This window comes from Colius striatus, chromosome 8 (assembly GCF_028858725.1).
Source record: "Colius striatus isolate bColStr4 chromosome 8, bColStr4.1.hap1, whole genome shotgun sequence".
Lineage (NCBI taxonomy): Eukaryota > Metazoa > Chordata > Aves > Coliiformes > Coliidae > Colius > Colius striatus.
The window spans coordinates 23,909,756-23,929,896 of NC_084766.1; the positions used below are offsets into that span (position 1 = coordinate 23,909,756).

The 20,141-nt window shown below is 57.4% G+C and overlaps 4 protein-coding genes across 13 annotated transcripts; 2 read left to right on the plus strand and 2 right to left on the minus strand.

The window, feature by feature from the left end:
- Window positions 1-2,433: 2,433 nt before the first annotated feature.
- On the minus strand, window positions 2,434-8,017 carry CUTC (cutC copper transporter). 6 transcript variants are annotated; one of them, XM_062001734.1, is made up of 8 exons: window positions 7,829-8,017; window positions 7,411-7,482; window positions 6,744-7,328; window positions 4,883-4,918; window positions 4,351-4,484; window positions 3,767-3,794; window positions 3,280-3,385; window positions 2,434-2,750 (listed from the first exon to the last, which is right to left on the minus strand). In XM_062001734.1, the coding sequence occupies exons 2-8, from the start codon at window positions 7,478-7,480 to the stop codon at window positions 2,639-2,641; spliced, it is 1,071 nt and encodes a 356-aa protein (XP_061857718.1). In that variant the 5' UTR covers window positions 7,481-7,482; window positions 7,829-8,017; the 3' UTR covers window positions 2,434-2,638. The 6 variants fall into 6 exon arrangements, with proteins under 6 accessions (XP_061857718.1, XP_061857721.1, XP_061857719.1 ...); XM_062001737.1 differs by lacking the exon at window positions 7,829-8,017 and having other exon boundaries at window positions 6,744-7,000; window positions 7,269-7,328; window positions 7,411-7,567; XM_062001735.1 differs by lacking the exon at window positions 7,829-8,017 and having other exon boundaries at window positions 6,744-7,069; window positions 7,269-7,328; window positions 7,411-7,567.
- A 223-nt stretch (window positions 8,018-8,240) lies between these two features.
- On the plus strand, window positions 8,241-12,301 carry LOC104549546 (cytochrome c oxidase assembly protein COX15 homolog). Its single transcript, XM_010210627.2, has 8 exons — window positions 8,241-8,525; window positions 8,684-8,806; window positions 9,033-9,219; window positions 9,441-9,608; window positions 10,122-10,203; window positions 10,549-10,703; window positions 11,599-11,712; window positions 12,005-12,301. Exons 2-8 carry the CDS (start codon window positions 8,706-8,708, stop codon window positions 12,134-12,136), a joined length of 939 nt encoding a protein of 312 aa, XP_010208929.2. The 5' UTR covers window positions 8,241-8,525; window positions 8,684-8,705; the 3' UTR covers window positions 12,137-12,301.
- Window positions 12,302-12,383: 82 nt separating this feature from the next.
- Window positions 12,384-14,203, plus strand: ATP6V0E2 (ATPase H+ transporting V0 subunit e2). Of its 2 annotated transcripts, XR_009819177.1 has the most exons (4): window positions 12,384-12,627; window positions 12,711-12,758; window positions 12,963-13,109; window positions 13,384-14,203. XR_009819177.1 is itself a non-coding variant. In XM_062001000.1 (3 exons), the coding sequence occupies exons 1-3, from the start codon at window positions 12,524-12,526 to the stop codon at window positions 13,054-13,056; spliced, it is 246 nt and encodes an 81-aa protein (XP_061856984.1). In that variant the 5' UTR covers window positions 12,384-12,523; the 3' UTR covers window positions 13,057-14,203. The 2 variants fall into 2 exon arrangements, 1 of the variants encoding a protein (XP_061856984.1); XM_062001000.1 differs by having other exon boundaries at window positions 12,963-14,203.
- ENTPD7 (ectonucleoside triphosphate diphosphohydrolase 7) lies at window positions 14,154-19,944 on the minus strand. Of its 4 annotated transcripts, XR_009819176.1 has the most exons (13): window positions 19,876-19,944; window positions 19,627-19,794; window positions 19,340-19,545; window positions 19,098-19,251; window positions 18,667-18,770; window positions 18,538-18,594; window positions 17,943-18,190; window positions 17,704-17,870; window positions 16,611-16,935; window positions 16,421-16,506; window positions 16,144-16,305; window positions 15,310-16,012; window positions 14,154-15,210 (listed from the first exon to the last, which is right to left on the minus strand). XR_009819176.1 is itself a non-coding variant. In XM_062000998.1 (12 exons), the coding sequence occupies exons 1-12, from the start codon at window positions 19,881-19,883 to the stop codon at window positions 15,784-15,786; spliced, it is 1,812 nt and encodes a 603-aa protein (XP_061856982.1). In that variant the 5' UTR covers window positions 19,884-19,944; the 3' UTR covers window positions 14,154-15,783. The 4 variants fall into 4 exon arrangements, 3 of the variants coding, with proteins under 3 accessions (XP_061856982.1, XP_061856981.1, XP_061856983.1); XM_062000998.1 differs by having other exon boundaries at window positions 14,154-16,012; window positions 17,943-18,088; XM_062000997.1 differs by having other exon boundaries at window positions 14,154-16,012.
- Window positions 19,945-20,141: the final 197 nt, after the last annotated feature.

Below are 20,141 nucleotides of genomic sequence, written 5' to 3' on the forward strand. Positions count from 1 at the left end.
TTAAGGCCAACATCCAAGACAGTCAGGGGACTGTTCCCCAGGAGGGTGACTGATACTAAATCATCACCCTGCTGCTTGGAAAGGTGGAGGTGTGGGGGCAGGTGGAGATGGTGCTGGGGTCTGGAAGTGAATTTGCTTTACTATACATGCTGTAGTTTATCACTAGTAGTTAAAAGGGGACAGTAGGATCACAAAGGTTGTGCTGTTTCATTGCTTGTGGAATTAGTAAATAGCTCAGAAGTAAAGGGTGATACAATGAGTAATTGTTCACAAACATCCCCCAATACCATCAACACTAGAGAAAGGTTCAATGTCTAACTCTTTCGTTAATTATTATTGGCTTGTCTGATTCAATCCACTTGCTTTTGTACAAAAGCTACCCCTAGTGCTAGGTCCTTTGGCCTGAACCAATGCAGTGCTGATGGGAGCAGCACTCTGATACAACAGATAAGAGATAAGTGAATGGAGCGGTCACTCCCTCAGCCCTTCTCCATCCAGAGTGCTGATGTGATTCTGCTTGCTGGCACACATGTCCCCTGGCCTTGATCATACCCACCTGGATGGAGCACTGCTACCAAGGGCTCCACTTGCTCATTAACACCTTCCTATGTAATGCTGTGTCCCAGCTCTTTCTTCATTTGTCAGAACATGTCATAGACCATCCTCCTCCTGCCTGAAGAGTTCAGAGTGGAAGCACTTTGCTCAGCAGAGGATGCAACCATCTTAGAATCACAGAATCATAGAATGGTTGGGGTTGGAAGGGACCTCTAGAGATCATCCAGTCAAACCCTCTGCTAAAGCAAGTTCCCATTGATCAGGGAGCAGAGTAACACGTCCAGGTGGGTTTGGAAACCTCCAGAGAAGGAGACTCCACACCCACAGTGTTTTCCCATGTGCCTTTACCCATCTGGTGCCCATCACCTTCTGACTTTGCAAAATTAGGCTTTGCTCTATGCCCATCACATACAGGGTCTGGTCGAGGACAGAGGCTTCTGTCAAAGCAGCCCAGCCCTCTGCTCATCTCTGCTGAAGGGTTGGCTTCTCAGCTTTGTTACACTGTAACCCCACACACATCCAAAAGTCATTTTTTACTCTTTTCTGGTTTTTTCTCTTCAAACTTTAAACCAAAGAACCCAACTCTGTGTTTATTGTGCTGGCGGAAGCTGTGTTAGCAGAATACTTACACTGAGCCACCTGTATCTTAAATGTCACAGTGACTCATGAAATCTCACAGCATAGGTCATGAACTCTTAGGATCAAGATCTATATTGACCATAACCATTAATGTAATAATTTCTCTGAAGTGTGTCCTTGGCCCTGCCTGCCCACCTGGCAGTGCTGAAGCAAGCTCCCACACCAGCACCAAGCAGCCGCTCCCTTCCCAGCTCCTATGCTGAGAACTACGACCATTCCGGAGATGTTTTAGGAGGCACACGTCCCTCTGATGGATTCATGTGAAAAGGTGGATGTACTCCTCCAGGTGAAGATATGCACTGAATCTTGGTTACACCTTTTTTTGGGACCCAATTCTGCCCAAGGGGAGAAATGGTGCTGCTACCTTGTCAAACGTTGCATTTTCCTGGACATCCCCACAGGCTGTATGGTATTGCCAAGACGGGCAGGCAAATCCGAACCCTGGTTTTTTTGCTTCCTCGGGAGGTCTGCCATCTCTGCTGTCGGGGATTATCTTCAGCTTCCTGGGTCTTTTAGAGCAGAAGAGGCACTGAGAATGAAGACGCTTTATCTGTGTGTCTCTGCTCTGTGAATGGACTACTCTGAAACCCTTCAGATCTTTCACTGGGTATTTTGCAAGGTAACTGAAACAAGTCTAAAGCTTCAATTCTGACAGGGCAGCAGTATCAACAGGTACATTCCCCACACCACTGTCTAGAGAACAAGCAGTGTGCGCTTCATGTAGGGAAAACAACCTGGAAACTCCCTGGAAAAAAGCACCTTGTCCTCCCAGGGAATCTCATCCCAGCTCCAGCACTCACACCCACAGCCTCATGCCTCACAACCACCTCAGCACATCAGTCAGGTACTTAGAAGCTCCTCCCCATTGTAACTCTTCATCACCTCAGTCAATGTGCTTTCCTCCACCCAGCAGCTACTGTGTTGCTAATCCCCAGCTACCCACTGGCAGACCGCAGCCAGCCCTGTTTTCCAGCTGCGGCTATGCCATTTCCCTCCCTGGCATTCCAGACACGACTCTTATGCTTTAGTACAGCAGGGGCCTGATGAATTCAGGCCATGCGACACACATCACGATCAGTGTAACCCGTAAAACAGGAAGAAATGTTTCAAAAGCAGAGCAAAAGGGGGCAGCTGCAGTGTTTATTTGACAATCACATGCAGTGCTACACACTCCAGTCCCCCTAGTTGCTCAGCTTCCTTCCTCCCAAATACTGCCCAACAGCTTCTTGTCACAACATCTGGGAACGAGTCCTTTTATTTAAAATAGCCAACATTAGGCTTCCAGGCTGGGGACTGCTCACTCAGGGCAAGCCAAGGGAAGATGTCAGGCTGCAACAGCTCATTGCCATCCTCTGGAGCTGGAGGATGGAAGCAGTGCCTGCGTGCCCCACGGCAGGGAAGCCCCCACAGCCCCAGCACTCTTGTCCCGGCTAGGTGCCTCCCACTACAGGATGTTCTTTGCGATGGCATTCAGGGTCCTCACTTTGGCCACATCCGCCACCTTGATGGAGTATTCAGGGGCAGAGAAGGATGCTCCCATGGCAACGTTCGGGTTTCTGTCAGGAAAACCACTGGTTACTATCTGCACGTGATACAGATGGCTAAGACACACCAAGGAAAAAAACAAAATACCCCTGAGTGTCAGCTATGGCCAGAGAAGCTGCTGGTGCCACACAGAGCGGAGAGGAGACAGTAACAGAAAGAAGAATCCAAAGGCAAGAAACACAGAAACCCAGTGCAGACCTGGGGGCAACTGTATTCCTCACTCACTCCTCAGAGGCACATCTCACTGGCCTCACAAATCCCATACAACTGCACCAGGGCCTGCCTTCCCAAGTGCCACACGAGGGCACTCACAAACCCTGTGGCAGCAGAAATGCCTCAAGGACCCTGTTCTGCATGGAGCTTGTGTCCAGACAATGAGCAGAACACAGAGCTCAGCATCATGATCCCAACTACGAGATCACAGTTAGCACCCAGGAAGCTGTTTGAAATGTATGTCTGTTCTACAAACTCACACTCACATTAATGCAGCTTTTCCTATGTACAGTTTTACTAAAAGACAGAAAAAAAGAAGCCAGTTACCTGAACTTCATCCCTGAGTCCCGAGCTGAGCGAGCAGAGCAGTGGAACTCTGAAGCAGTGGAGCCTTCCAGAATCCTCTGCAAGTTGCGCTCGGTGATGCCACCCCCTGGTGAGAGGAATCCCGGTGTCACACAGAGCAGATGCCACTGTCCCTGACCTGACAACACCTCGGGACCTGCTCCCTCACAGACAAAGGCTGCCTACACTGAAGGGAAAAGCCAGCCCCTGGGACAATGGAGCCCTAGGCACGTGAAAAGAGATGGGAGAAGCCTGGGCTCATGTTCTCCAACAGACCTAGAGCTGTCCCCAAATCTTCCAGTGACTCTGCCACCCCCATCTGGCTGTGTGGCCTTTGCTAGCTCCAGGGCAAGAGCCAGTCTCCTCCTGGGGACTTGGCTTCAGAAAGCCAGACCAGACAGCACAGCCCAGGCCACGAGGCTGGGCAGCAGCAGCAGGGGACCATAGATGACAAAAAAAAACACATTACCTGGCACCACCACAATCCTGCCCTTCGCCTGAAAGAAGAAGAATATGTCAGTGGCATTGCTCAGCACATCTGCACATATGGGGGGCAGAAAATGAACCTGACATGCAGAGCTTTCTGCAGGCTCACAGGTGCCACCACGGCCTATGATTCATGCACTCTCACCCATCCTTTTTTGGTACTGTTCATTTTTTACAAGGAAAAGTGAAAAATAATTCACAGTTACAGCTAAGACAACTTGGCACCATTTCCTCCTATCTCTCTATCCCACCTGGCAACCTCTCAGGTATGTCTGCTGTGTTTTCCTACCGGGAACTGTGAGACCCCCAGCAGGGACCTCTCTTTGCATGGGCTGGTCACACCATCTGCTGAAACCAACTCCTCCTGCCCTCCTCCCAGTCTCAGAGCAAGAACAACCCAAGCAGTCTTTGCTGTGGGAGATGCTGGGGACCAGGCATGTGGATTTGGGAAAATAGACTAAGGCCAAGCAAGCGCTCCTCGGCAGAGGCTGCTGAGGGCTATCATCAAGGAGCTGCCTCCAGGCAATGCCCAGGAAGCTGCCACGGGGGAGCACAGGGAACACTTACCTGTTCTGCAAGCCTCTTAATTAAGGACAATCCTTCCAGGGCTGAGCTGTCGCAGCCACTTGTCAACACTCGCTCAAATCCCAGGGAAATCAGGGTCTCCAGTGCCACCAGAGGGTCATGTACCATGTCGAAGGCTGAGAGACCAAGACAACAGCTCAGATATCACCCAGCTCAAAGTGCTCAAGCTCTGTCCTCCAGCCAGCTCAAGAGCCCAGAAGACAATAGGCCAGGTCCATCTCACAGCTGGCCATCCCCGTGAGGAGCCACAGCTCCTGACTACAACACATCCCCACCAGCAGTGGCAGGGGCACCGTGCTCAGCTCCTCAGGCAGCTCCCCTCCGCACAGGGCAGCGCCACAGCCCCGCGCCTGACCGCCTGCACAGCCCCCGCCTGCTCTTGCACAGCACACAGAGCATTGCCCTCTCCAAAGAATGACCAAAGTCCATTCAGTTCAGCCCCCTCCAGCACCACCTTCCCCTGGCAGCAGGCAGAGGCTGGTCCCTGCCAGGGTCCTCGTCCCAGGCAACTCACCTCGGTGGAACGTGACTGGCAGGGGACGGCACACCGCTGCAATGAGAAAACACGTGCTCAGTCAGGGCTGGTACAGAGTCCCTTGTGCTAGAGCCAGAATCACACTGGAAGTGAAAGAGGGCAAAGGCTTCCTGAGGAGCTCAGCAGAGTCCCAGTGCTTGCTGGGGACAAGAAGACTGCTGTTCTTTGGCACAGAAGAGTTGTTCTGCCCCTTGAGGCAGGAAAAAACCTTTGTTTTTATCAGCAACAGCAAAATCCCTCATCTCATCTGGATCATGTAGAACCCTCATTCCCACCACAGATGTCTTTCTCTGCAGGAAGGAAGCAGGGAACTTGTATCATTCACCTGAGGGAGGGACAGAAGCGGTGCTCTTTGAAAGCAGGAGAGGTGATCTTTGCAATCTCTTTCACTACCTACAATTTCTGCTCTCAGACCACAGCTTCACCAGTGCTGTTCTACTTACTGGGCAAAGCTTATTTATTTCTATGAAAAGAAATCCAGTTGCCTCCTTCCCTGAAAACACTGACTCCAGCAGAGCACCTCATTGCTCTAGTGGAGGCAAATCCTGGCAAGACCCATCTCTTTTGCTGCACTCCCTACAGCACGTTCACCGTTGTACAAAAACCTCAGCACCACCCCACAAGGGAAAGGCTCAGCCCTCTTTATTTGTAGCTCACAGAAAAGATGTGCAAGTCAATTCTCTTTCTTTCTGTGTGCCAGGGGCCTGGACTAACAATTTCCCACTGCACCTTCAGTAGCCTTTTAAATGTTTCCACCTCTCTCTCTCTCTCATTATCTTCCCTCACTGAATGTGTTGGAGGGAAATCTGAAGACAAGTTACCAGCTACCTAGAAGAGACGTATCCTGGATGCTTGCAGCAGGGATGTAAGAAAAAACAAACAAACAAACAAAAAAACACAAAAAAGGGAGACAATCCCAACAGTTTAATACTCTGATGTCCCCAAAGCAGCTCACCTAAGCCTGTTCCCTTCTTAGACCCTGATATTATGTCCCAGGTGCCCTCAAACATGCATGAGGTACTTGTGGCAGTGGCCCTTGGACTCTGCAAAGCTTCTTGCCTATTTGATGGCTCACAGGTATGCCCACACATGAAACTGAAGAAGGTGGAGAAAGATGGCAAGACCACAGACCAGACTTGCCACCGAAAGCACACTGTGCAGTTCTTTCTACAACACTGGACAGAGCAGCCCCGAGCTGCAGCTGTAACCAGATAAGCCATTGTAAGAGGTGGATTAAAATAGTGTGTACTAGCTCCAGATGCACTGCTGCTTTGTAGTTAGAACTTATATTAAGATGCTACTGATCAAAATAATCCTCTGGACTTAGGACAGACACCTACCCTCTTAAAGGATGTCCTGAATAATAAAAAGTTTCTCTGCCTAAGGGGAAGAGAGAATTACCAAGAGGTGGATGGGGTAGGTCCTGCTACTGTACATGCATGACTTGGTAACAACTGTACTCTGACCACTAGCAACAGCTTGAGGGGGTGGGTCTGGTTACTTTATACATATGGCTTGTTAATGGCTGTATTCTTGGAAAAGGATCAGAGACTGATCAGGAAGGAAACTTTCTGCCCCGCCAGCTGCAGGAGGACAGGTGACAGGTTACTCCATCTTCAAACCAGGTGGAGGACTCAGTACATAGAATAACAACACTATATAAGATCTTGTATACATACAGGCTGGGGTGTGTGCTACTTTGTGGAGCTGCTTCCCAGAACCTGTCTCTGTAGAGAATGTAAAGCACCACCTCGACTCTGTGTGCAGACTGACTGCACACTGGGCACGCTTTTGGGACACCACATGCACGGCACAGAGCTCAGCACAGCATCACCCTCACCCAGCAAGGCCGTGCACAGCTCCGTATCAATGCGCCCGTCCTCAGTGAGGGCCCCGAACACCAGCCCGTCGGCCCCGTGCAGCTTGGCCAGGCGAATGTCTGCCTTCATCACTTCCACCTCCCGGTCCGAGTAGAGGAAATCGCCGCCGCGAGGTCGGATCATTACGAAGACGGGGACTCGTACGCACTGCTTCACCACCTGCAGCAGCCCTGGGCGGGCGGGGAGAGGGGCAGCTCGGCATCCAGCTCCGCCAGAGCTGGCCGGCGGAGAGGCGGTGAGGCGAGACTGCGTGGAAAGGTGCCGGGGGCACATGGGGAAAGCCATGCTGGCAGGGCACGGAAGCGAAGGAAGAGCGGGGGGATGAGGAAGAGGGGAAATGAGAGGAGGGCGCCGGGGAATATGGCGCAGGGGAGAGCTCCGCCGACTCCCAGGGAGCGGGACAGCCCTGGGAGGGGAATACTCGTTGCCTCTGTACGGACGCGGGGAGCGCGGGCCCCCGCGGGCCGGGGCTGGAAGAGGCTCACCCATGCTTGGAGTGGTCCCTCCTTCCACTAGGCCCGCGCACAGCTCGATCCGGCCGGCGCCTGGGGAGGGGCAGAGAGAGGCGCGTCAGGACTGGCCCCGCCGGCGCCCACCGTGCCGCCGCCCCCTCCAACCGGGCCTTACCTCCGCGCTCCGCGTTGACGGCGGACTCCACCGAGTCCACGCACACCTCCATGAGGAAGCCATCGTCCATACCTGGGAGGGAGCGGTGCCATCAGCCCGGCCCGACCCATGGCAGCCGCCCGACCCGGCCCGGCCCCGAGCCGCGCCGCCGCCGGCCCGCGCCCGCCCCACTTCCGCCGCAGGCTCCGCCCTCTCGCGCCCGCTTCCGGCGGCGCCCTCTCGCGGCCCGGGCCCGCACCGCGAGGGCGCGAGGGCGGGCGCGGGCGGGCGGAGGAGGAGGACGGCGCGGGGGGAGGGGGCCGGAGCCGGCGCGCCAGGCCCGCGGCGCCGCGGCGGAAGCCCCGCCCCCCGCCGCCGCGGCCCCGCCCCCGCCGCCGCCCGGGCCCCGCCCCCGCCGCCGCCTCGCACGCGCCCTCACCTGCGCTGGCGGCGCGCGGGGGTCGCGGCTGCCTCTCGGTCACGTGCCGGGGATTGTCATGGTGACGCCCCGCAGCGCATCCGGAAGCGCTCGCCCTGCTTCCGGTGGCGCGCGTGAGGCCGCGCCACTTCCGGGGTCGCTCGCGATGCTGCGGACGGCGCGCGGCGGCGCGCGGGTGCTGCTGGCGGCGCGAGGCGCTGCGGGCCGCGGGGGAACGGCCCCGGCCCCGGCCCCGGCCCCCGCCCCCGCCCGCCGCCCGCCGCGCCGCCTCCTGCACCGGGCGTCCCCGCCCGCCGAGCCCCCGCGCGTCGTCGGGCGGTGGCTCCTGGCCTGCAGCGGCGCCGTGGCCGGGGCCGTGGTGCTGGGCGGTGTCACTAGGTGAGCGCCGCGCCCGGCCGGCTCCGCCAGACGTGCGGCGGGGGCCTGGAAGCGACTCAGAGCTAACACTGCAGCCCCCCGGGCCGTCCCCCGCTGCCCCCCGGGCCAATCCCTGCCCCTCGCTCAGCCTGTCTCCGCGCCCCTCTTCTGCCTCTCGCACCCGCAACCCGCCCCGGGTGCGCTTGTAGGAGCTTCTCTTGCGTCTCGCTGGTGGCCGGGAGACATGATGGGACAGGGCTGGGAGCACCGCGGGGACTGCCCGCGGTGCGCTGGTGCCAGCAGGGGATACCTTCTCCTTACACTGTTTTGGTACTTTTAGGTCTGGTTCCTCGCAGACTCTGATCTCTATGCTTTTTGTAACTGAGAGTTTAAGGGTTGTCTGCTGCAGCCACTAGCTCTCTCTTTGATTCAGTAGGTCTGTGCACTGTCAGGGAATGAGTAATTCATGTCTGCTCATGTCTGTCTGCCCACCCCTAGGCTGACAGAGTCGGGCCTTTCTATGGTTGACTGGCACCTGGTGAAAGAAATGAAACCCCCAAGAACGCAGCAGGAGTGGGAAGCTGAGTTCCAGAAATACCAGCAGTTCCCGGAGTTTAAAATGTGAGTGTGCAAAAGTGGAAGGAGGGTGGGCTGGGAGCATCCCTCCTGCACAACTCCTGTATAGAGGGAGATGTTTCCTGACATGACTAGGAAGGCACACAAAGCGTGCCTGACGGTGTCTCCTTCACTGGCACTTCCTTTTGAGGAAATTGATTGCTTGTTGTGCAACATACAGCATGACTGCTGTGTCAACCAAACATCTGCTTGTTTTACTGTCTTCCAACAGCCTGAATCATGACATGACACTGACAGAGTTCAAGTTCATTTGGTACATGGAGTACTCGCACCGTATGTGGGGCCGCGTGGTGGGTCTGGCCTACATCCTGCCCGCCACCTACTTCTGGCGGAAGGGCTGGCTCAGCCGCCCCATGAAGGGCTGTGTTCTGGCACTCTGCGGGCTGGTCTGCTTCCAGGTGAGCCAGCTGTGTAGCTACAGGGGTTGGAGGCGGTATCTCCTGTGGTTATCTCCTGAGGGAGCACATTTGAGACAATGGGATTCGTGAAAGCTTAGTGGGGTGTGTCAGTGCCGGTAGCTGGTTGAAGGCATAGGAAATGAGTTGCTTTGCCCTTCATGTTTATGTGGGCCTAGCAGTTGCTGCCCAGTTTGGCTGTAACTCCTCTCCTGCTTTGTCAGGGACTGTTGGGATGGTACATGGTGAAGAGCGGGCTGGAAGAGAAGCCAGACTCCTATGACATCCCTCGGGTCAGTCAGTACCGCCTCGCAGCGCATCTGGGCTCTGCACTGGTGCTGTTCTCTGCCAGCCTGTGGACAGGGCTGTCTCTGCTGCTCCCGCGACACAAGGTACACAAGGGCTGGCAGGAGCCAAAGGCGCAGGGAGGTGTTGGTTCGGAGGGTCTGGGGCGTCACATGAAGGGTGAGGAAAGGGTTTGAAGGATGATGGTCCTTTTGTCCTTAGTCTCCGTTCCTGACTGATCTGATACAGCATTTAGAACATGCCCTTTCTGTAAACTCCTTGGCTGTGTGACACTTCCTTTGCCACATGCTGTTCCACTCAAAAGTGATTAGTCTCGGAGCTCGTGCGAGCTCAGGCAGGGGTGTGCCTGGCCAGGCTGAGTGGTTTGTGCCAGTAACTGTCCCATGGCCACCTCAGCCTCTGCACAAGGTTGGACTCAGTTGGTCGCGGTTTTGAGGAAGCACTGAGGTGTGGCTACACTGTGTGGTGGTCTCTACCTTACTCCCGTAAAATACAGGCCAACCACTTGGCCTGCTGTATATGCAGTGAAGACTTTTCTTACCTGCTCCAAACAGCACTGGAAGTGCTTTGCTTTGATTATTTTTGTATTCTTTTTACAGTTACCTGAAACACATCAGCTCCTCCGCCTGAGGCAATATGCTCATGGCACCACAGCTCTCATCTTTCTTACTGCTCTTTCAGGTAAGACAGTTTCTTTCTGCTGTCCCATTCGTACCTCATTCCTCTCTACCTTGGTTTTCGGGTTTGTTTTGTGTTTTGCTGGCCTGGTGACGACTGTGAGCAACCCCATCATCTTCTCTGGGAAAATTTTATTGCTGTCACGGAGCTTAGAATGAAGAGCCTCCCTTACTGGCCTTTCCTTAGCAGGTGGAGGTGCACCTTGCAGCCTGCCTATGGCTGTGTGATCCCTGGTTGTGTTTCTAAAAGAAATTCAGGATCAAGTTAAGCTCCTGAGGCAGAGCTGTGCAACCTGGGGTGCCACCTGTTCCCATGCTTGCAGTTTCATTTTCCACTCTGGAATTGCAGGTGCCTTTGTGGCAGGACTGGATGCTGGCCTTGTGTACAACTCCTTCCCCAAAATGGGGGAGCACTGGATCCCAGATGATCTCCTCTCCTTCTCTCCCGTGCTGAGAAACATCTTTGAGAATCCTACAACTGTACAGTTTGATCACAGGATCTTGGTAAGTGCCGTCTTCCTGCTATGTCTGTGCTGCTTCTGGGTTGCCTCCTGCAGCCAAGCTGTCTTCTTTGGGCCCTGGTTCTGTCAGTTTGAGTGATATTCAGGGCATCCAAAGGTCCTGAGAGCGTGTTACCATTTTGCTTCTGCAGAAAAGAGGAAGCTTAGCACTCTTATTTATGTTCCATGTGGTGCCCTTCATGAAGGATGTCTTCCTCCTGCGCAAGTTACATGTTTGGTTTCCTTGTGTCTCTTTTTCCGTGACACGAGCTACAGACCAGGTTAGCCCTGGGAAAGTTATGTCAGCTCAGACTTGGAAACACCAATAGTGAATGCTTCCTCCAGCTTTTGCAAAGTTGCTTTACAACAGTAGCACCCTGTAAAAATATCTCAGCTAGTTAGAGCAGTCCAGATACCAACTACCACGGCTGGCACTGCTGTGGTCTGAGCCATCACTGAGACTAAAGAGAAAGATTAAGTGGGTTTAGAAGGGAAATCACCTGAGGTGACCTGAGCAGCAAGATTGTGCTGGTGAACTACAGCCAAGCGGGGAAATAGAGATCAGTGTTCCCAATGACAGCTTCTGCCTTTAGCCGTGCAGGTGACAGATGGGGAGAGGGCAGAGATAATCACTCATGACTTGAAGAAATTAGGAAAAGCAGTTGGGAAGTAAAACACTGATTTGGATAATAATGGAACACTCTATAAGTTTAGTTAAATTTTTGAGTGGTTATTCTGGTGGGCATGAGGGGGTTGGGATTTGTTCACAGACATTAACACATTTCTACAGGTAAATATTGCTCACAGAATTTCTTTAACTACATGGAGGTCACAGCCAAAGGCTACTGCACCCGCTTCCTCTGAACAGTTTGAGAAGACTGTTTGTTTCCCTTCTGCAGGGAATCACCTCAGTCACAGCAGTCACAGCACTGTACCTCTTCTCAAGGAAGATCCCACTCCCTCGCAGGACCAGGATGGCAGTGACTTCCTTATTGGCTGTGGCTTACACGCAGGTACTGTCTTTCTTTTTTCCCTCCCTTTTTTTTTTCCCCAGCCTCTAGTGCTTTGTAGCACATTCACAAGGCAGAGCTGTCCTCACCTTGGATCTGTGCTGGCCCCAAGAGCCTGATTCCAAGAGGCTGGACCTGCCCCATCCTGAGGCCTCACCATACTGCATGCATAACCTGGATGCGAGGGGAGGAAGCCTGTCTAGGGCTATGGACCTTTCTACATCATACTGTGTGCTGGGGATGTGTTTCAATGCTGCTTCCACAGCTCTTCTCTCCCCTTCTCCCTTCTCGGCAGGTGGGCCTGGGCATCAGCACCCTGCTGCTGTATGTCCCCACGCCTCTGGCTGCAACGCACCAGTCGGGCTCCCTGGCACTGCTCAGTGTGGCACTCTGGCTTATGAGCGAGCTCCGGCGGGTCCCCAAGTGAGGGCCGGGACGAGAGCCTTCCCCGGGCGGCCGCGCCGCCAGGCCCCGAGGCGGCAGAGAGCACCCCCGCCACCCCGGGATGCACAAGAAGCTGTGCGTCCAGCCGGGCTGGGAGCAGGCGGCGGCTGTGAGCGCGAACGGTGTAACATAAAGGACTTCTTCCGGAGCGGCTGGTGTGTGGCTGGTGCCGGCGTTGCGGAGGGAGCTGAGGCGGGGCGCGGGGCCGGCGAGCGGGGGCCGGGCGGGGCTCCCTCCGGCGCCCCCTGGCGTCGGTTCTGCGGGCGCGCGGCCTCACGTCTGCACCAATGGGAGGCGGCGCGCGCGGCCGTGGGCGGAGCGGCATCCGGTGCGGCGGCGGCGGCGCTCGGGGTGCGGGTGCGTGGCCGCCATGACCGCCCACAGCTTCGCGCTGCCGCTCGTCCTCTTCTCCGCCTTCTGGGGCCTCGTGGGTGTCGCCGCCCCCTGGTTCGTGCCCAAGGGACCGAACCGCGGGTGAGTGAGGGCTCCGGGGAGGGATAACGCGGGCGTCGGGCCTGAGACCGGGCCTCACCGCCCTAACGTCGGTGTCTCCGCAGGGTGATCATCACGATGCTGATGACAACTGCCGTGTGCTGTTACCTCTTGTGAGTACCACCGGCCAGGCGCCGGTAGCGCCCCACCCCCCCCCCCGCGCCCCGGTCCTCCGTGTGACACGGGGACAGCCGCCGGCCTGCGGCCTACCTCCCTCCCGGGAACTTCACCTGCCCCTTGAGGCAGCAGCAGCCTGGAGTCCTGGTGCCTAACTCCCTGTGCGCTTGGGGCTGACGGCAGATTGGGTCCCTTTGCAGCTGGCTCATCGCCATCCTGGCCCAAGCCAACCCCCTGTTTGGGCCACAGCTGAAGAATGAGACGGTCTGGTACGTGCGCTTCCTCTGGGAGTGAGCAGTCCCCAGGAGCCAGCACCTGAAGAGACCCCCACCCCCAAAATCATCACCGTGAGTGGGCATACGGCTGGGGTGGCAGACATGTCTTGGCTTCCCTGCCCATGTCTGGCTGGGGAGGGAGCTGTAGCCTGGTCCTTGCTGGGTGGAATATACGTTGGCTTCTTTGCATTGTGGCTCTGGTGAGCTGTTTTCAGTGTGGGGTTACTTACTCTGCACTGAGCCAGAGCAAACTGAGCGCGCCCCTTGAGCCTGTGGTTCTCTAGATTTGTGAGAGCTCCCTTGTGGGTGCAGTTCGATGTTAACTTCTCCTTTTTCCCTCCCCCAGCTCTTGCTGCTGTTCCAGCCTCTACCCTCCTATACCAGGCAGCCCCCTAGAGGTGCTGGGACAGAGGCTGGACCTGCTGCCCCAGCACACTCTGAGCACTGCAACCTGGACTCATGTTGACTAGGCCCCTGAGCATGGCTGGCAGCAGCCCTAGGACAAGAGCCTCATACACCCAGCCCTGGGAGCAGCCATGCTACAAGGGAGAGATTCCTTCAGCAGTCAGAGTGCTCCAGGCATCAACACTGAGCACTGCCCTGAACGATGTGTGTGTAGTGCCAGTGGATGCTGCTCTTGCAGTACCCACCCTGGCCCCTTCAGTACACCCAGCCCCAGCTCCCCCCAAGTGAAACCCCCACTCCAAGCCCCATCTGGCCAGCTAGGTACCATCTCCCTGGTCACTGCAGGTAGCAGCTCCACTCTGCATGAAGAGGCAGGAGCCTATCACATCCTCTGGTGTAGGGTCAGGCCTGTGCTGGGGGTGCCCCTTGCTAGGGCTGATTGTAGCTGTGGGTGTGAGGAGGGAGAGTTGACACTGGAGCATGCAGGGGACGCCCTTGGGAGGTGCTGGTGTGCAGGGAGTTCTGATGCTTGACAGAAGGGATTAAAAGGGTGCTGTGTCTCCTACCACCCCAGCAGTGAGTGAGCTGCAGTAGTGTCCAGGTACCGCCACCCCCCCAACCCGTGTCGAGGTTCTGGGAAGAACTGTGTAGAGTGTCATGTTTCCCATTTCCCCTTATTTATCACATAACTTATCAGTATTTATTTGTCTGTGTTTGATAAATTTGTTTTGTGGAAATAAATCATTTTTTCTAGTAAGTGATGCTAGAGCCAGAGACACCTGCTGCTTTGAGGCTGAGAATTAGTCTTGGTTTTATTCAGACTTCTTCCCTTCCCCCTAACCCTGCTCTTGCACCACGAGAACAAGGCTGGCCTCAAGTGGAGCAGGGGGTTGACGGCACACTGGTGCACAGAAAGGTTTACATTTGGTGCCACCTGTGAACTTGTGCTGTGGGACTAGGGTCGTGGATAGGCAACAGCACGTGTTAGAGGGAGATTTGGGTACCTGCCCAGCCTCCCTAGTGGGGGGCAGCTGTTCTGGGGCCATCCCTATGGCTGTGCAGCAACTGGAGAAGGTGAGGGGCCCCTTTCCCAGGCTGAAGAATAAGGTAAAAAGCAGGGACCAGCATCTTCCAGGAGCTGAGTGGGCAGGCTCCACTGCCTTGTCTTGGGAGGAGGGAGGCAGCAAAAGATGCTGTCTCCAAGGATCACAATTTGGTTTGGATCAGAGCTTCCCTTGCCATCAGTTTGGAGTAGAAGAACAGGGGAGCTCACCTGCCAGTCACAGAGAACAGCTCTTGCAAGAAAGCAACTCCATCAGCCCAGCAGCAGAGAGCAGAGCCACCACTGCTGGGGAGGAGCTCACTGGGCATTGAGACCAGTGCTGGATGGCTCACGGGGGTTGTTTATTGCTACAGGAATGGGAACAGAGGAGTCAAGTAAAAAGTGACAAACTTCATTGTGGCACTGGGGGCTCCAGCCCCAGGGGAGGAAGGCTTGTGCCTATTCGCACAACTGGCAATCAGACCTGCCTGGGGCAGTGATCTGGGTTGGAGTGAGGTGGATGCCTGGGTCAGGCCCAGCCTGCGCTCACCAGGGCCTCCACTGGTCCCAGCAAAGTGCCCCATTAATGTGGGGGATGCCCCGGGGCAGTGCCTGGCAGGGAATACATGAAAGGGAAAGCAGCCTGCTTTGGTGGTGCCTTAGGAACCAATTCCTGAGCCCTCAGGGCTGAGCATGGGACATTGGTAGGAGCATGGGAGGATCAGCCTAGGAGGAGAAGACATGTCAAAGAACAAGACACCTCTCAAGCAACGCTCCAAGAGGGACTAGGCTGAGCAGAGCAGCTCAGTGGAACTTGTGGCTCACCTGATTCTTGTAGTAACTTTGCTGGTGCTTGAGGGACTGCAGAAAGTCCACCCTAGGTGATAAGCTACAGCACCTCACCAGCCTGCTCTGCAGACAGGTGGCTGAGTCAGTGGGGTGGCTCAGTGCCTCAGGCCACAAGCCCCAGGCTGGCTGCCTCGGTGATAATGTCCTGCTTAGCTAAGGGACCTGGCAGGGCTATAGCCTTGAGCCTGCTGGCAGCCGAGGACTTTGTTCTGCACCACGTGGCATGGTGAAGGCCAAAGGCCAAGGAGTGCAAGATTATGTCTGAGGTGAGGCAGAGAGGAGGAAAGCTCTGGTAACCACAGCTGCCTTGACTCCCAGGCTCTAGTTCTGATGTGGAGATGATCTGAGTGCAGAGTTGAGATGGTCTTTAAGGAGTCCAAGCCCCAGGAGCCCAGGCTGTCAGCCAACCCTGGTTCTGCTGGTGCAACTGGACGGCAGGTACCACTGGTGTCACGGTCCCTTTCCCTGGCTGGGCGGCACCACCACCTTGTCCAGCCAGAGCCGCGTGAGCTGTGCCGCACGCAGCTGCCGGCGGTGGATGCGGCGCAGCCGCAGGAGGTAGAGGAGGATGGCCAGTGCCACGACCAGGATGCAGGCGAAGAAGAGATAGTGGTTGTAGACAAAAGAGAGGCGCAGCCAGGAGGCGTGTGCTTGCCGGATGCTCTCCTGCCGGAGATCCCTGCAGAGAGGAAAGGCAGCACTGCCTGGGAGATGCCATGGGAGGCCACTGCTCCCATTGCCAGGGGTGGCAGCTTCTGCTCCTCACCACCCACCCTTCCCTGAGCGATGCCATCAGCATGCCAACAGTACCTGAGTGGCAGGAACCGTGTCTTGTAGAGGATGGCGCCCAGCGTCCACTGCACCTCGCGGTCGTACACCAGCTGGGCCGTGCGCAGGCTCGGGTAATCCAGTGGGAAGTGGAATCCCTGGTGAAGGACTTGGTACATCCAGGCTGATTTGAAGCACTGATACCTGCAGGCACAGCCCAGGGGAGCATCAGCCAGACGCTGCCGCCTGCACTGTGGTCCCCTACCCCAGTACAAGCTCAGGAGCTCTGGCTGCACCACCCCTCAGCACAGCTGCTTACTTCAGGCGGTGCTGGTCGGCATGTGCAGAGTAGAGGCCACCACGGAAGCGCTGGGTCAGTACCTCCCATCGCTGGCTGCAGTACTCCTGGGGGACAGAGAAGCTAGGGCTCAGAGCAGAGAAACAGCCCCTGCTGCCGCCCAGCCCCAGCAGTAGTGGCTCCTGAGCCCCTGGGCCAGGGCAGCACCCACCTTGGCAGCAGCGGTGAAGGTGTGGGCACTGTAGCGGCCACCCAGGCGCAACACATCCTCGGTGCAGTAGAAAAACTCAGAGAACCCATAAAACTCGCTGTTGCCGAAGTCGATGGGTGCTTTGTAGGCCCCTAACAGGGAGTCCTGGCTGCTGTTGGACCCAGCCAGCAGTGGCTGCAGCAGCTCCACACAGCCTGGCCAGTCCCCTTGGCCCCGCACATACAGAGTCTGGCCACTTCTTGCCACTGTGTCCTCCAGCCCCATGGGCAGACAAGGGTCCAGGAAGGGTGTTTCAGGGCTCAGCCCTGTCTGCTGGCCATGCAGGCTGGAAAACAGGCCAGGAAAGAAAATGGTTGTATGGGAGGCCATGTACCACCTCTAAAAGCCTAGTCTACTGCTGTCCCACATCCAGATAGCACCCCCACACCAGACCAGGTCACAGCGCTGTACCCCACAGTGCTGGTGCCCACCCTGCCACCTCCTGTTGAAGCCAAACTTGCCAGATCTATCCCACCAACCTGCAGCCATATGCCTTGAGCACTTGTGAGGTGCAACAAGGCGCAGACCCCTGCCCCAGCTCACAGGAACCCGCACCCCTGCACAGCCCCCAGGCATCAGAGGCAGAGTGTGCTCCTGGCACAGGAATACCTGAGCACCAAAGCCTATCTGCCTCTGGCAACAGCTTCATGGACCACTCTGTGAAGGGGAGATGGAAGACAGAGCTCAGGCAGGAATGCAATGGAAAGATGTGCAGAGTGAATCGGTGCTGGAGAAGGAGGGAAAGTCAGAGCAAGAAAAACCCAAAGCCACCCCAGGGGCCTCCCCACAGGCTGCTACAGAGGGAGGAGAAGGAAGGCAGAGAGGTGTGACGCTGGCAATATTTGACAGGCTCGGAGAGGGGCAGAGTCCACGCACCCTGTGCCAGCCCAGGCATCTGCTGGTGCCACACGGCTGCTGCCAGCATGGCTCTTGGACCTGTTATCACCACAGGCAGCACTTGGGGTAAATCCAATGGGGAAAGGGAGGTGTGAAAGAAGCAGCACCCTATTTAACAATGCCCCAGCTAGGGCACCGCTAGGCAGGGCAGCAATACCGGTTGTGCACAAAGGTCTGGTTCAGCACAAGCTCCTCATAGCGCTGCCGGGCAAAGTTGCCCCCGAAGCCCAGGAAGGTGTTGACGTAGACACGGTACACGTGGCCAGTGTGCTGCACATCACAGCCCAGGTTGAATTCTGCTAGCAAGCTCTTAGCAGTCTCCTCCTGGGGATGCAGAGGTCTGTGATCAGCAGTGACCCAGGGAAGACAGAGACTGCTCTAGGGACCAGTACTTACCTGCTGCGGAGGGAAGGCTCCAGAGTCGGGCACTTCGTAGGCAATCTGCAGCGAGGCCCCTCCCATGTCTAGGATCCCGACTGTTCGCTTCCGAACCAAGGACTCCCCCTGGTCCCCCAGTGCTACAGTGACCACTGCGTCCTCATCTGCAACCCCCAGCAGCGTGTCAGGGAGGGGCAGGGCCTGGGATGGCACCTTCTCCCTTCCTCTGCTCCCCCCTGCAGCAGCCTCACGGGGCTCCTCCAGCCCTGCAAGCAGCTCTCATGGATCACCTGCAGGGCAGTGGGTCCTGGCACTCGGGGCTGGCTGCACCCTGGCTTTGTAGGTTCCCCCAGAGCATCCAATGCTGGAAGCCACTGCAGGAGCACTATTACAAGCCCTCTTGCCCTGTTTTCTCCCAAGTGCTGCAGGTGCCCCACTCACACAGGGACTTGTTCTCATGACTCCTCCAGGTCCTACATGTGACTAGGGTCAGGCATTGCCTGGACAAAGGGGCAGGTGCTGCCTGCTCCAGAGCTTGCCTTAGCTCCAGCGCCAGGGTGAGCTCCAGCAGGACTCTACTCAGACCCTCTGCTCTACAAGCAGCCAGACTCACCATCCTCATGATCAAACCGTCCCAGGACAAAGTTGATACCAATCCAAGCAAAGACACCTGACGAGACAGAAAGAGTCACTATGGCAATGGACTAAAGGAAACAAAGCGGTGCTTCACAGCAGCTCCTACCTTCCTGTTTCCCTGAGATCACTTCTGCATGTGATTTGGAGAAGAGGAAATCAAACTCCAGGGGCACGTTTTGCACCAAGTCTTCCAGGATTGCTGCTTGCTGCCTGCAAGGGCACGGAAGAGGGACAGATGTGAAGGGACCTTCACCACTGGGAGCACAAGAGACCAGTGGGAATCCTGCTGCAACACACTCCCTGTCCAGCCCCATGAGCTCTGCTGCTGCACCCCGTGTGCTTTCGAGACAAGAAAACAGATCTAAGCCTGCTGTAAAAACCGTATCCTCTCAGCTCCCTCCCGGGGTGCTCAAACCCTCCTTCCTCAGCCCTTGCCGCTTGCCCCAACAACGGGCCCTTTCTTTCCTCAAACCCCTCCCAGGCTACAGGGTCGCGGCGGGTCCCAGACCCCCCATCCCACGGGGCCGGCGGACGCACCTCTCGGGCAGCAGCCGCATGCCCGCCGTGCACAGGATGTACAGCGGCGTTTCCTTGTGCTTCTGGGCAGGGACGTGAGCGGCCGCGAAGTGAAGCAGAGGGCGCAGATAGGGCGTCGCTCGCTGCGGGGCTGCCGCCGCCGCCGCCGAGATGCCTGCCCAGGGAAGGGAGGCCGTGAGGCTGCCGGCCCCGTGCGTGCGCGGGGCTCCGCGGGGCCGGGGGCGCAGAGGGGCGGCTCCCACCTGGTTTAATTTTCTTGACGACAGGGCGGCTGCTCCGGTCCCTCATCTGCTTGATGTCCAGCAGGTCGTGGGGGTTCCCGTTGTGCGGCGGCCAGAAATAGACAAAGACCCGGGACCCGCTGCTCCCGCAGTCTACGACCACTCCGTAGTTGAGCGACGAGTCCTCGGTATCGGTGGCGGCCAGCTCCTCGGCCCGCGCCAGGTACCTGCGGACGGGGGCGGGTGGGCCACGGGGCGCCTCGCCACCGGCGAGCCCCGGGCCTCCGGCAGCCCCCCGCCCCGCTCACCTCTCGTCGCGCCGCGCGGCGCGGGGTGGCGCGGCCCAGTGGCGGGGAGCGGCGGCCGCCAGCAGCAGTAGCAGCCCCAGGGCGAGCGCCAGCCCCAGCGCCGCCGGGCGCTGCCGCGGCCCCGGGCAGGGACCCGTCGCGCGCCACGACGGGCAGGAAACGCCGATCCTGCGGGCAGAGGGCACCGCTAAGCGCCGGGCCCCGCCGGGCCACCGCCGGGTCCCGGCGCCGCGTCCCGCCGCCGCTCACCTGGCCATGTGCGCCCGGCGCCGCCCGCGCGCATCGCCCCGCCGCCACCGCCGGCCACGTCGCCGGGCGGCCCCGCCGCGGCCAATGGGCGGCGCCGAGGCCCAGCCCCGCCGCGCGGCGCCCCGCCCCCCCGCGGCCGCGGGGACCAATCGGGGCGGGGCGGGACGGCGCCCCCAGGCGGCCGAAGGCCGTGCGTGGCTTCCCCTCGGCCCCGACCTCCGCCGGGCAACGTCACCCGGAGACTTCCTGCCGCGCGCCCTATCGCG